This window comes from Enoplosus armatus, chromosome 5, assembly GCF_043641665.1.
Source record: "Enoplosus armatus isolate fEnoArm2 chromosome 5, fEnoArm2.hap1, whole genome shotgun sequence".
NCBI lineage: Eukaryota > Metazoa > Chordata > Actinopteri > Centrarchiformes > Enoplosidae > Enoplosus > Enoplosus armatus.
Window position 1 is genome coordinate 22,058,854 of NC_092184.1, and position 13,482 is coordinate 22,072,335.

The 13,482-nt window shown below is 41.2% G+C and overlaps 3 protein-coding genes across 3 annotated transcripts in view; 1 reads left to right on the forward strand and 2 right to left on the reverse strand.

The window, feature by feature from the left end:
* gdpd5b (glycerophosphodiester phosphodiesterase domain containing 5b) overlaps window positions 1-1,576 on the forward strand; it is a 42,631-nt gene extending 41,055 nt beyond the window's left edge. Inside the window, exon 16 of the mRNA XM_070905630.1 lies at window positions 198-1,576. Coding sequence (XP_070761731.1) covers window positions 198-283 — 86 coding nt within the window. The 3' untranslated portion in view covers window positions 284-1,576. The remainder of the gene's footprint in view (window positions 1-197) is intronic.
* Window positions 1,577-3,437: 1,861 nt separating this feature from the next.
* hspa13 (heat shock protein 70 family, member 13) lies at window positions 3,438-6,301 on the reverse strand. Its single transcript, XM_070906149.1, has 5 exons — window positions 6,260-6,301; window positions 5,807-6,147; window positions 4,983-5,196; window positions 4,325-4,492; window positions 3,438-4,018 (listed from the first exon to the last, which is right to left on the reverse strand). Exons 1-5 carry the CDS (start codon window positions 6,282-6,284, stop codon window positions 3,438-3,440), a joined length of 1,329 nt encoding a protein of 442 aa, XP_070762250.1. The 5' UTR covers window positions 6,285-6,301.
* A 1,178-nt stretch (window positions 6,302-7,479) lies between these two features.
* samsn1a (SAM domain, SH3 domain and nuclear localisation signals 1a) lies at window positions 7,480-12,841 on the reverse strand. Its single transcript, XM_070906204.1, has 8 exons — window positions 12,736-12,841; window positions 11,569-11,646; window positions 11,040-11,168; window positions 10,395-10,512; window positions 10,069-10,220; window positions 9,741-9,953; window positions 9,232-9,379; window positions 7,480-7,787 (listed from the first exon to the last, which is right to left on the reverse strand). Exons 1-8 carry the CDS (start codon window positions 12,790-12,792, stop codon window positions 7,633-7,635), a joined length of 1,050 nt encoding a protein of 349 aa, XP_070762305.1. The 5' UTR covers window positions 12,793-12,841; the 3' UTR covers window positions 7,480-7,632.
* Between the last annotated feature and the right edge of the window lie 641 nt (window positions 12,842-13,482).

Below are 13,482 nucleotides of genomic sequence, written 5' to 3' on the forward strand. Positions count from 1 at the left end.
GGTAAGCCATGTCAGTGAGGTTTGAATTCGTCATTTTCCCATTCATTTCTTCAACTCAAATTGCACTCAATTACTCCTTTTTATCCTTTATTTTGTCATCTTTTTCAGTGTTTTCTTGCAAACTGATGTGGTTTGGAAGTGATATAATGCCGTCATACAGCACACTGACTGTTTCTTTATCCTTTGGCGCCCTCCAGAGGTAGGGAATGGAGTTGGCAGCGCTGAGGAGCTGTATGTGGACAATGGCTACGACTACTACACCAATCAGGGCATTAGCCAGTGATTGGGACTGTGTGAATCTGCTGAAGAGACTGAGACGACGACACTGAGACGACGACACTCGGTGTTCACATCATTCCTGTTTTACTCGGCGTGAAGTCTGTCCCCCTCCTCTGTCCTACTGATTAACTGAAAGACTGCTGCATCTGACTGAGAAAAAACAACCACCCAGTTGCTTTGTGTACATTCTGTAAATAGTTTTTTGCCTGTCAGACATACTGTATATCACACAGGACTACACGCACTTTTTATTAATGGGATTCGCCAAATCTGCGGCCTCCTTTCTCACATCTAAATGTCCGAGAGGCCCCTCTGAGTTACCAATGCCTGCTTCTTTTCGAAGATGTTTCCAGATTCTTTATTTTAAGCTAATTCTCCAAAACTGTTCCTTGTTTTTAACCACTCTACGTGATATTCTTCTCTTAGCAGATGAATTTCTTTTTAACAAGGCTTTTTACAAGGCTTTATTGCAGCATGCGGCTAAGCGCTAACAGCTCATTGTGCTCCTGCCTTCTGTCAGCACTCCGCTGTGCTGTTGTTCATAGTAGTACTAATATTAATATTTATATTTAAAGAGAAAAACAAAAAAAACACAAACAAGCTGTTTACAGGAGTCCTGCCTTCTCCTCCAAGTGAAATATTCACATGGTGTATGTAAGATAATTATTTTGATAGAGGCTGAATGCCCCCTCCCCCCTCCCCCCTTACTTTTGACCAGTACATATAACTGTAATGATCATATCAACTGATGTGTGTGTGAGCTGTGCTCCCAGTGCCACCAGAAGAACTGGTGAAAATGGTTTGGGGGGGGTGAACATTTTGTGCTGTCTTTTTATGGTTAATGTGAATGTGTTTGGATTTTTTTTTTTTTTTTTTTTTAAGATGTGTATTGTGTGTATTCAGGCTGGGTACATATTTGTTACAGTGTGCAGTGCTATGTTGAGTGTGTTGATGTAAATAAAAGGTGAACCAGTGTGTGAGATGCTCCAGCCAGCTAAGACTTGTTACGGTGATGAAGAGTTGAGTAATTACAATAGCAATAGTCTGAATTGCAGTTAAATCTGTGGTGTTTTAGTGTTGACAAACACAATGCATCTAAATGTTGGTTGCTGGTATCAAACTGAATGCTGTAAGGGAAATAAGGTGGGTGCTAAATGTGAAAATAAAGCTCTAAGCTAATTGAAGGGACGCTCCAGGTATCACAACAGGGTCAAGAAACTGATTGCCTTTTGTGTTTCTTTTCTTTCTTTGGGTATTTCTGTGCCTCAAAAGTAAACATTAAAAATCTAACACAGGAGTTTTCTAGTATTGTTTTGGTCCGTCTTATTTGTTGTGAAGTTTTGTTTTGTTTTTTTCAGCCTACAGGAATCAAATGAAGGAAGCCATTCTCACAGGAGATCTGTAGCCTTTCTTACTTTAACAAGGTGTGAAAAAGCATTTCTCTCAGCTTTGCAGTTGTCAAACATTTCTGACTCCTGCTGAAGTCATGTGAACGATCATGTTTGTCCACATAAGTGGCAAGAAGAGGCTTTAGTGTCCACAAAATGGACCTATAGTTTGACTTTTCTTCAAAATAAACAGACAGTGAAGAAGTTGAGAAATTGAATTTTAATTGGCTGAAAAGCAGGCCGCAACAGTTAAACGTCCTTGTCATTTTTTTGAGGTGGTTAGACTGACAGTGAGTAAAACAGGTGATATAAAAATAGATCTTAGTCTCAGGTTCCCCCCCCCCCCTCCCTATTTCAATAGGGACCAATACATGATTAGTACAGTATCAAAGGCAAACAGCATAGCCTTAAAAGGCTCCATTACATCAAGATCGCAGTTCCGACATGAGAAATTCCACATTTGAAAAAAATAAATACACCTACTCATGAATGACATTTGGCAAAATTTTGTTTTTAAAGGAATGTAAGTAACTTGTGAGTTGAGATTGTTTTCCAAAGACACAAGAAATGGAAATCAACTCTCAGACTGGATGTACAATAAGCAGCCTGCTGTCCAGCAGGAGAAACACATTTTCTTAACACTACATTATTAAACAAAATCTGTCATATTTTAGGAACCCTGACAGCCACAAACCATATGTCAGGTTCATCAAACATCCTGGACATGAGAGGAACACATTTCTCCATGTCAAACACACCAAGGCACCAGTAAGCAATGCTTTGGTCCTCCTGTGGGACTACCAGACTTGACCTTCTCTACTTGACCTTCACCTACAGCAGCAAAAGCAGGCTGTTGTACTTAACTCTGTAAGTCAGGTTAAGTCACTGCCTTTTAAATAAAGCCTGCACTATTGCACAAAAAAAGTTAAATTAGCCAACAAGTGGAACGACTCCTCTTTCCGCTTTCTCCAACATGCACCTTCATCTAATGGCTGGAGACTCTGCATCTCACCAGAACTCCTTATTGATGAGTGCTCTATATTGCAGTGAATTTGTTTGAAATGAATTGTGCATAACTACATCTTAACACTGAGGTCTCCCTCGTGATTTCAGTGGACATTAAATCATCTCTGGGACACCATGCAAAGCCTTACAGGGACCTGGACAAGGGCCTCTGATGGAACCACTAGCTTGCAGCAGTTCACCTCTGCACTTCAAACAATATAGCAGCTTTCTAAACAGGCACAAGCACATGATGTGTCAACCTTCAACACACACACACACACACACACACACACACACACACACACACACACACACACACACACACACACACACACACACACACACACACACAGTTAGGGGGAATAAATAAATAAATAGCTGTAGATGTACTGGTTAGTCTTTAAGTCCTTTAAAAGTTGTTCCCTGAATTGAACACTGCTAAAGTACCATGAATAAGCATCATCGATGAAGCTGGATGATCAGTGGATACATGAGAGAGGACATTTCATCAGTATCTCACTGGGTTATTTCTGCTGAAGCTGTTCTGTTCACTTCTGTTATCAGTTACTTATTTTTCTGCTGCCACCACCTTTCACAGGCAAGAAAGCATAAGATGAGAAACCCTGAGTATCTTGCATGTCTTCATTCATTTTTTCTCACTTCAGCAGATTTTGAATGGTGCACATGAGAGAAGCGTGAAACAGTTAGAGATCAGGGGCAAGTCTGTGGCATCCCTTTCATCTTAATAAATAACCCTGATGAAGATTAGCTGAAGTTCGTCTTGCGCAGGTGTCTGTTGGGGATTTCTATGGCACTCACTTGTAAAGGCCAGGAGCCGCCCATGATGCCGGCCTGAATGGCCACACCTGTAACCACAGCCAGGTCGGGGTCCACTGACGTGTTGGGCTCCTTCCCAAAGTAGTCGCTGATCAGCCGTCTGATCCGCGGTATCCTGGTGGACCCTCCGACCAGAACGATCTCATCCACGTCCTCTTTCTCCAGGTGGCCCTCAGTCAACACGGTCTCAATGGGAGCCAGGATCTTCTGGAAGAGGTCCTCGTTGAGCTCCTCAAACAGCTCGCGAGTGATCACAGCCTGGAAGAGAACTGGAGCGGGAGCGGAGCCTTCGGGTGCCTCGGAGCTGTCGTGCGTGTGAAGGTGCAGGGGCACCCTGATGGTGACGCTGGGTTGGAGGGTGAGGTTGATCTTGGCGGCTTCCACGGCCTGTCGGAGACGGTGGATGTCCTCTTTGAGAGTGGGTGGGACGCCAAACTCCTGTCGGACTCGTTCTGTGGTGTACTGGAGCAACCTCTGGCTGAAGTCTTGACCTCCCAGCTTGTTATTCCCTGTCGAAAAATACATTCCATTTAAGATTAGGGCACTGTTCCCTTCTAATTCACACAAACGGTCAAATTAAACCAGATTATCGTCTGGACAGACATTAGTCACACGCTCTTTCTGTGAATCAGAACAGGTGAATCCAGGTGAAAGTTCTGACCCCATATTATTTTCAACTGCTGAACCCACTTCAATCATGAAGAGGAGAGCACTGAATAAAGTGATATTTTAAGCTTTTTTCAGCTCCTTCTTCAGACAACAGTGGACTCATATCACCTCCCATCTCCTATTACTGAAGCAGTGAATCACATTACCTGCCATGGCCCTGGTGAGGAACATGCCTCCCTGTTTGTTGAGCAGAGAAACATCCAGGGTTCCTCCCCCGAGGTCCACCACCAGCACGTTGAACACATCCACCTTGTGCAGGCCGTAGGCCATGGCTGCAGCCGTGGGCTCATTGATCACACGCAGGATCTCCAGACCTGCAACACAAGGGAAAGAATGTAGAATATATGCCAGATGTATTACTAATGCAGTGTGAGCAGCTTGTATATTAATGGTTTCGGAGAAGAAAGGCTATTACAGATCTAAGATGAAATATATCAAAGTATACCAGGGGCAGGCTGTGTCTGCACAAATACACAAAGTAAAACACAACAACAGACAATCCTTAAAAGGAACAATACAAAGTTAGCTGATAGATTAAAACAAATAAAACTGATACAGAAAAGTAAACTAAATAACTACCATCAATGTTTCTACGTCCGACATTGGTCATTAGTTGCTTCATGAAAACAAAATTATTGGTTTTGCACAAACTTAATAAAGTATTAAATATTTTTCTGCCATTGTGTGAGACAGGGGGAGATGACATGCAACAAACATCCCAGGGAGTTTTTAAACCCAGGTGCCTGATGTGCAAACGACCCACTAGGACACCCAGCGTCAGCTTGAAATAAAGAGAGAACTGACCAGCGAGGTTGGCGGCCCTGGCGGTGTAGTTCCTCTGTCTCTCGTCAAACTCTGCGGGCACTGAGATGACAGCTTTCTGGATGGGCACACCCAGCTGCCGCTCGGCCATCTTCTTCATCTTCAGCAGCAGCCTGGAGCCGATGAACTCTGGGCTCACAGTGAAGGTATGGTTGGTGGAGATCTGAAACTCTGCACTTCCGTTATTGTTCATCACCTGGAAGAGGGGCAAAGAAAGTGTAAGTGAGGATGGAGACAGGTGAGAAAACAGAGCAAATATTGTAGAGCTAAGTCCAGTTAATGAGTCACTGACGACAGTTTGTAAGTTGATGCTTTTATGCTGAGATATATATATATATACACATATATATATATATATATTATTGTATTTAATAAAGGCATTATGAGTCTAAATGATGGTTCTGATTGACACATGCCTCTATTAAGTCATTTTACATGGAGGGCATGCTTACACTCAGAATATACATATTGTTTACTGCCAGTAGGTTCCAAAATATATATTAAAATATTATTCAAACTGCCTAATAGCTGTCATTATTTGGACTGCGAGATCACTTATTTTCCCACATGTGTGTGAAACTACAAATGCACCCTGATGAAAAGTTAAAAAAAAGTAATAAAGAAACTACAAATACAGGACTGGTCAATTCATTCCCCTCAAATAATAATTAGATAAAAGAAAAGCACCCCCTACAGCTGATGGGTAGACCTGTCTGCCACATAGAGGAGACATGAGTGATCCACCACAGAAATATCAAACAACAGTCAAAGTAGTTCACAGCTAAAGCAGCCCCAGAGTGACGCACCTTGAACGGGTACCGAGCACTCTCCTGCTGCAGGACCTCCGGCTCAAATATCTTCCCGATGAATCTCTTGGCATCGTAGATGGTGTTTTGAGGGTTGCTGTCTGCCAGGTCCACGGCTTCATGACCGGCCAGCACCGCAGTGGCGGTGAATGAGACGGCGCTGGGGATGCTCTTCCTCCCCTCTTCATCCGCTATCACCTCCACATCGCCGCTGCCCGGGTGGAAGACGCCGACAGAGCAGAAGGTGGTGCCCAGATCCAGGCCGATCACTTTCGGTTTGGGGGGCGGTAGGTACTGCTGGCCCAGGTAACCAGCCAGGAACAGGGCCAGGATCACCGAACCTGTGGACCGGTGACAACACGCGTATTACAGGTGGACCAAACCAGTTAGCTCATATGTTAGCATCCAGTCACCGGTTAATTACCGGGAAAAATGTGCTGTCATGCAACTTACCAATCATAGAAATTTCCCCGGACATCGTCACACACTGTTGCGAAGTCACCCGCCGCTTAAAATTCACAAAATGTCGTTTAAAAAAATGTTCAAGCTGCGCTTAAATGATGTCCAGCTTTGACAAGTGGATGAGGCTCCAAAGGAAGTTTTTTGGACCACCAACAAAATACACGTCAACGTTGCACGGCTCCTGGTGGATGCTGGGTAATGTAGTAAACGGCAAACACCATCGACGCCACGTATAGCGCAGCAGCTGTTAGCTTTGTACTACACTTCCCATCAACGCTTGCGACATGCAACGTAAAACGAAAGTTTCGTGATGTGTCCGTATTTTCAGCCAACCAGGAAGCGCCAGGGCAGTAAAAAGAAAAAAGGTGAAAGTAAAATATTATTAAAACTAAATAATAATACATTTGATAACACATTTAATAGTAATAATTCATTGAATAGTAAATTAAATTAAAAACAAAGTATAAAAAAATATCATTCAACTTTTTTATTTATCTAATTAATATTTACATTTCTTTTTACTGAGCCACTATATTTCATTTATGGTTATTTAGGCATCAAGCACTCATATATCAGGCACTGTGCTGGTAAGTGAAACAAATAATTCTGAGTGACAACAAAAAATCTGAAAAACAATGCGGTTGTATTTCTTTATTTACGAAAAGTTGTGAAAACAGTTGAATGCTGACATTCACACGAGTGCACACACAAGCTCTCTCACACACACTCCCATTCACACACACAGAAAATAACCTACATGTTTTCCTGTACAGCACACATCACAGGCAAGATTTGAATATGCATTTTTCAAACCCAGACACTACATTTCAAAAACATCCCTTCACCAATACCACTTCATTCATAGGAAGAAAGATAAAGATTAAACTGGATTTTGAATTGAGGTTGGATTTGATGAGAAACGACAGAAAGGTTTGCAGATGTGATAAATAAAGGCTTCATATGGAAAAACACTGAATGATTTAGAATGCAATAAATACAAGTGATATTTAATCAATGCAATGTCACTGTTTCAACAACATAAAATAAAATAAAAACTCCAGAAATCAAAACTTACAACTTGATTATTATCTTGATAAAGTGACAAGTGGATAAAATGACATTTGGAATATTGGTTGTTTATTCTTCCTATATATATGAAGAAGCTTTTTAAAGGTGATATATATATATATATCACCTTTAAAAAGCTTCTACATTAGGCTAGCTTGTGGCTAGCTTGTTGGAATAAGGGACACTAACATGACATTTTGAGAAACGTATGGGATGATTGTTGAAACCATCAGTCATAAGAAAATACCCAACTCTGAAGTCCAAACGTCAAAGCATCCATGTGACAAGTGGTCACATTAAGAGTTCACAGCATCTATGAGCTGCTCGGCGTCCTCCTTGCTGTCTGAACATTCGGATGGGATGAAGCAGCCCGAGTCTCTGGGACAGTCACTGTCTTCTTCCTGTAGGCTGTGGGAGGATCTGTGCTCCTCCGCCTCCCTGACATCATCACCTGCAGTCACAAACCAAATGGAACCAAATTAAATGTCATAATATTACAAGTTTCTGTTTCCAACCACATTAGAGACGTTCAAATCTGTGCCAAGTGCTTAAATCAGTGGAACTAATCCATATTTAAATGCGTAAGGCTGATGCTCTTTGGTATTTAAATGATTTATTACCGTTACAGCAATAGCACTGTAGATTCTTTTCCAGATTAAAGGTTGTTGTTGCTAAATGGCTTTGAAAACAGGACAATGTGTGTGTTGGCTGACTGTGAGTGGCCAAATCACCCAAATACTGAAATAACTTCTGCAGGTGTGACCCAGCGTGTCTTCTTCTTTTAGAAAGAACACCTCAAAATGTCTGCTTTGACTCGTCATTTCTCACAAAGTAGAAATATATTCCACCATTCTTTAATATTTCTACTTCACTGATGGAGGCTACTAATCCTCGCGTCCATGTTGCCAAACCACTAACCTAATGGAGTTCAGCTTGATTAAATTACTGGCATGTGAGACAAGCTTGGCAGGGTCACGCTGCGGCCGCTGCCATCTGTTTCATCACACCGTCACCCAAACAGGAAAATTACAATGACTTTTAATTTGCCTTGTACACAACTGTAGTAAAACATGGACAGACTGGATGAAACTATAGCCGGCGAATGTTGTTCCGTCTTCTTACTGGAAAGTAGTTTTGTTTTCATTCACACTGGATCTGCGATAATCAGCCTTCTGCTTCAAGACATCAGATTACAGGAACACCTTCTGCCCCATTAAGCACTTTCTATCTGAGTAACAGGAAATCACAGATAAGCCGCTCGCTGTGCGCAGGATGTATTTCTATTCTGCGTGGCACAAATGCCTCAGCTTCCACCTGCTACTTTACGTATTAAAGAATAAAAAAAAACCTTTTTCTTCTCTAGCAGAAATGAATGAGCAAATAATTTCCACCCAAGTTGGATGATAAGCAACAATGAATGAGGAAAATACACTTCCATTGTTCTATATTTATGTTAAACTTTGTTTTATCTGAATGAAGCACTTTTCATTAAGATCTTCACCTTTGCTCTTTTTGCTATTCGAATGTCACTAAAGTCACTACAGTTTATAATTGCTGGTTAGAAGTTGGAAGGCAATAATACCAGATTTTTGTGCATTTCAATACAAAAAGTTTAAGGGAACTGTTTTTAATTTTTATTTTGACCCTAAAGATGGGGGACCAGGGACATTGCAGTCATACAGTATGCACCTTAAGTACTGCCTCACCATGACAGCCCATGTGGGTTACAGGAAACTAGTAATATAAATATTTTAGGAACAATATTTTGTGTGAAATGAGCAAGGGTTGTAATAAAGAGAAAAATGACAGCTGTGAAGTAGTAAAAGGGCTCTTTAGTTAAACACACAGGTCATTAGTGATCTGTAACATGAAGTGTTGCCTGGTATGTTGTTAACCTTCTGTGTAGCAGCAGTCAGCAGCAGTGAGAAGCCTGTGTCTGTGCTCGGGGTCTTTGACGTTCAGCTCGATCAGGTGTTTCTCCTGCAGGTGCAACAGGTCCTCTACTGTCTGGTAGCCATTTAGCAGCAAAGCAGAGGCGTACTCCTGCAACAACAACACACATGACGTACTTGAGTAAAAATCCCAGAGGTGTACACATTCACATTCATCTCTTAAGTTCCTACACATCATGTTTCAGATGATGTGTGGTACAAAGTGTTTAGTATGGTGCCGGTTTCAAATTGGAGACCACAGAGACAACATCAGGTATTTTACCTATATACATCTTTGAGGTTGTGTTACGAAAACATTAGATTAGGTTTACACCATCGGAACAAGATGCCAAACAGAAGAGTTAACTGAATTCAACTGCTTTCCTGTTATGTCCTGTAACTGTCTGAAAACCCTCTGACTTAACAAAGTAAAAGCAGTGAGCGTTTCCCAGGTGAGTGGATCCCGTCCTCACCTCGAGATTCAGTCGCTCCAGTAACTCCAGCAACGTTTTAGGCCGAGGTCTTTTGCACAGCTTCTGTTGTCTGATCTTGGGAGCTTCCTCTTCTTCCTCTTTCTCCACCAAAACGTCTACATAGATGAACTTGAAGTTGCCCACTTTGTTGTTTAGCATGCCAGTCCAGATGCCCATCGGAGGCTTACTGATGATGCTGATAATGTCACTGACCTAAAGGAACAAAGATGAAAAGATGATGTTGATCTTTATCTGCTAAAAGGATCGTTTATATCGGCGCCCTGCTGAACACACAGAAGATCTGTACACAAACAGTGTTGTTTCGTACCTTGAGTTTCAGGGAATCTGTGTCATACGGGCTGGGGACGAAGTCTGTGTGGACGCGAGCTCTGCCACAGAACTGTCCCTGATAGGAGCCGTCCTCCTCCAGCCTCAGACTGTCTCTCTGACCAGAACCATTGGACTCACTGGTCACACCACCTAAACCCACAAACACAACACAGTGTGATTACACATTGTACTGGTTGATTACATGGATCAGCTGACTCTTTTTTTGTGGAATTAGTTACATAACTACACACCTTTATTCACTATGTGGGCTAAAACAAGCTTTGCTTCAGTCTTGCAGTGTATGCAGTATGTGCAGATACTTACTAGAGGAGCTCTGGCCACTGTAAAGACTCTCTAAAGAGTTGCTTGTCTTTGCAGAGTTTTTCTCAGCTGGGGGGGCACTGTCTGTCTCTGCCTCTGGGTCTTTGTCTGTGTCATCACCCTGTGAGAGAAAAAAAATGAAGAGATGTTTTAATTGAGAGGTAAGTCAGAGAACACAGACAAATGTTATAATATAAATCAATCAGAGATGAAATGTGCAAACTCCAGTAAACTGATCAACATAAAAGACACCAAGGAAAGTAAAACAGAGCTGCAAGTAGAGAAGTAGGTTGTGAGCGTTTCATCTTATCTCTCCATCTGTGTTACAGTAAAACACAAAACTGCAACGAGACACTTTTCGGTGTAGGCCAGAGCGAAGCGCGCCGTTTAAATATTGCCAGCAACAGCGTCACATTTGAGGATGTGGGTTTCTGTGAGATGAAAGCGATAAAACTCTTCAGAAAAACATCGCAGGTTTGATGTAACTGAGGCTGTTGGGAAGTCTGGACTTTTACTGCGTATGACAGAAGTCAAGAGGGTGGTTTGATCATTTGTGCTGCACCCTTGAGTTACTCATTTAAGCTTCACCCCTTGTACCTGATAGTAATTAAATAAAAACTGAGGCTGTGTGTGTGTTCAGTGACTCACTGTCTCCTCGGAGAAAGACTTGGCGTGTTTTTTGCCCATTTTTCTGCGCATGGTCAGTGAAATTGCCTTCATCTTCTTCCCGAGTCCAGCTGATTTGTTTTGGTCCAAACTCTCACATTCCTCTGTGAGCTGTGTAAAAGAAGTACAAATAACATGGTGATGTTAAAGACAGTCAATTTAGAACTTGGCACTCCTCATCTCCACACTTTTTTTGATCCATTTTTGGTAAGATGCATCACTTCCTGTGCAGCAAAGGGTTTTTCCCAGCATGAACCTTTTGTTTCCAATGTCATATGTTTTAATATGAAACACCTTACAGTGCAGAGGCTGCAAATATTTATATATGTGCATATAGTCAACACTCTAACAAGAGGCAAATCACGAATGTTTGTTTTTGGTATGTTATTGACCATTAACTGCTGTCATTCTTGCAACTATATGACATAATGCATATATATATATATATATATATATATATATATATATATATATATATATCAATAAAATGAAAACAAGGAAATGTACAAACCGTAGCTACTTCGTTTTCCTCCGGTTTGTGTGCTGAGTGATGTCTGAGGCCCTCAAACTTGCCGAAGCTCGTTGAGCGCTGTGGGGAGGATTAAAAAGACAAAGACAAAGGATGTCATGGAGACAACAGCCGTGGTTTGTGTAGCAAGGTTTAACAGCATTACATAACACCAAGTCATTGTGATTGGGACGCCTTGTCCCAGCTGTCTCAAGGCTCAAAAGTAAAATATGTTTGAAGCTATCTAGTGGATTCAGCTGTCTGTATCTACTTTATATACTGTATGTTAAGGAAAGCCAAAGTGTTCCTAATTCTTTGCTCATGGCTACAAAGAACTTCAGTCAAAAGCAAGTGCACCTACAGAATATATATATACGTTGGTACGTACAGAAAGCATTCAGTCTGTCCAGAGGGTGTTTTCGAAATTAGAGCTTGTAAAATATGTATATATATAATATTTGTGGTCAAGTGTTAACTTATGTAGCGTCCTCACAACACTGGTGACATGCACTCATTGTTGCTTTACTCGGGCTCAGTTTTAATTCTTTCCTCTCTTTTTTTCCAATTTTTCATAAAACGAAAAGTCATTATAATCTCTCCCAGCGGCCCATCATCTCCGCAGCAAAGCACCAAAATAATTATATAAATGAATAATCCCTGGAAATCCTGGTTAAATATGAGCTCCATACTCCTAGACGGCTCTCTGTGGATTGATTTAATGCAGCGTTGTCTGCCAGGCCCACATTTCACTCCACTGTCTACAAATACAGAAGCCAAATTGAAGGCTTTCATTTTAGAGCTATGTCCTTCCACCTAATTTCACTTTTTGTGTTATTGTACAGTTTGTATTGTATTGTCATTGTTTGTTTGTCTGTTTTACATTATGAAAATTCACTTGGAAAATACAGCCACCTTATGTCAACTGGTATTTTTGTGTTCAATCAGTATTTTAACTTTTTTTTATCTTTACACCCTTTAGAAATAAAACTTCTTCAACTTCCATTTTCTGTATTAATTTAAACAATGTTATACATTAAATTCAGCTACAATTTGTGCAAATTATTGGCTGTCTCTCTCAGTCATTTATGTCAAAAGTGGACATCTTGCCTCTGACAGTATTCATATTATATTATATTATTATTCTCATATTTTACCTAGATTTCCACCTACCTTTGGCTTGCTGCTCTTTGCTTTGTCTGACACATTGGAGGCCGCCCTCTGCAACATTTTCTCCTGTTTTAAGGTTAATGTCAAATCTCAGTCCTTGCTCTTCTCTATTCTTTACCCCACTCTCCTGACAGTGAAGCGTTAACTAGCACTGACGCTGCCTGTCAGATGGCCCACTTCCTCACAGCGCACACACACAGGATGTGAGGCAACTGGCGCCGTGTCTCTCGTTGAAGTATCGCTTTGAAAGGGAAAAATACAAGTGCTTGAGTGCGCATTTTGTGGCCCACTCGACAAAAACATTGAGAACCACTTCCAGGAATGGCTGCATTTTTGGTTTTATAATTGTGGTATTTGTTTTTCGTAAGATATCAGATATTCTGGTGAGGATGTGTCATATCTGTTGTACTGCTGTGGCTGATCTGCTCAGAGTTGGGCTGTAATGTCACCAACTGGAGTGAATCATAATGTATCAGGGTTGGGGTTACGTCCTAACTAACTAACAATATTATTATTCTATGTGCCCATAACTTTACCCTAAAATCTTTTTTTTTAATTATTATTTCTTGGATAAAGTAGAAAGACAACATGGAAAAATCTTAAGTAATATTCCTCAAAATGGCAATTTAATAGCAATGGGGAACTTGGTTATGGTAAAAGATGCTGGAGTATTTATTCTTATGCATTTATTTCCTAATGTGGGGTGAATACTTATGAGGAAGTGCCGACGTATGACGGAGGAACAGCTGA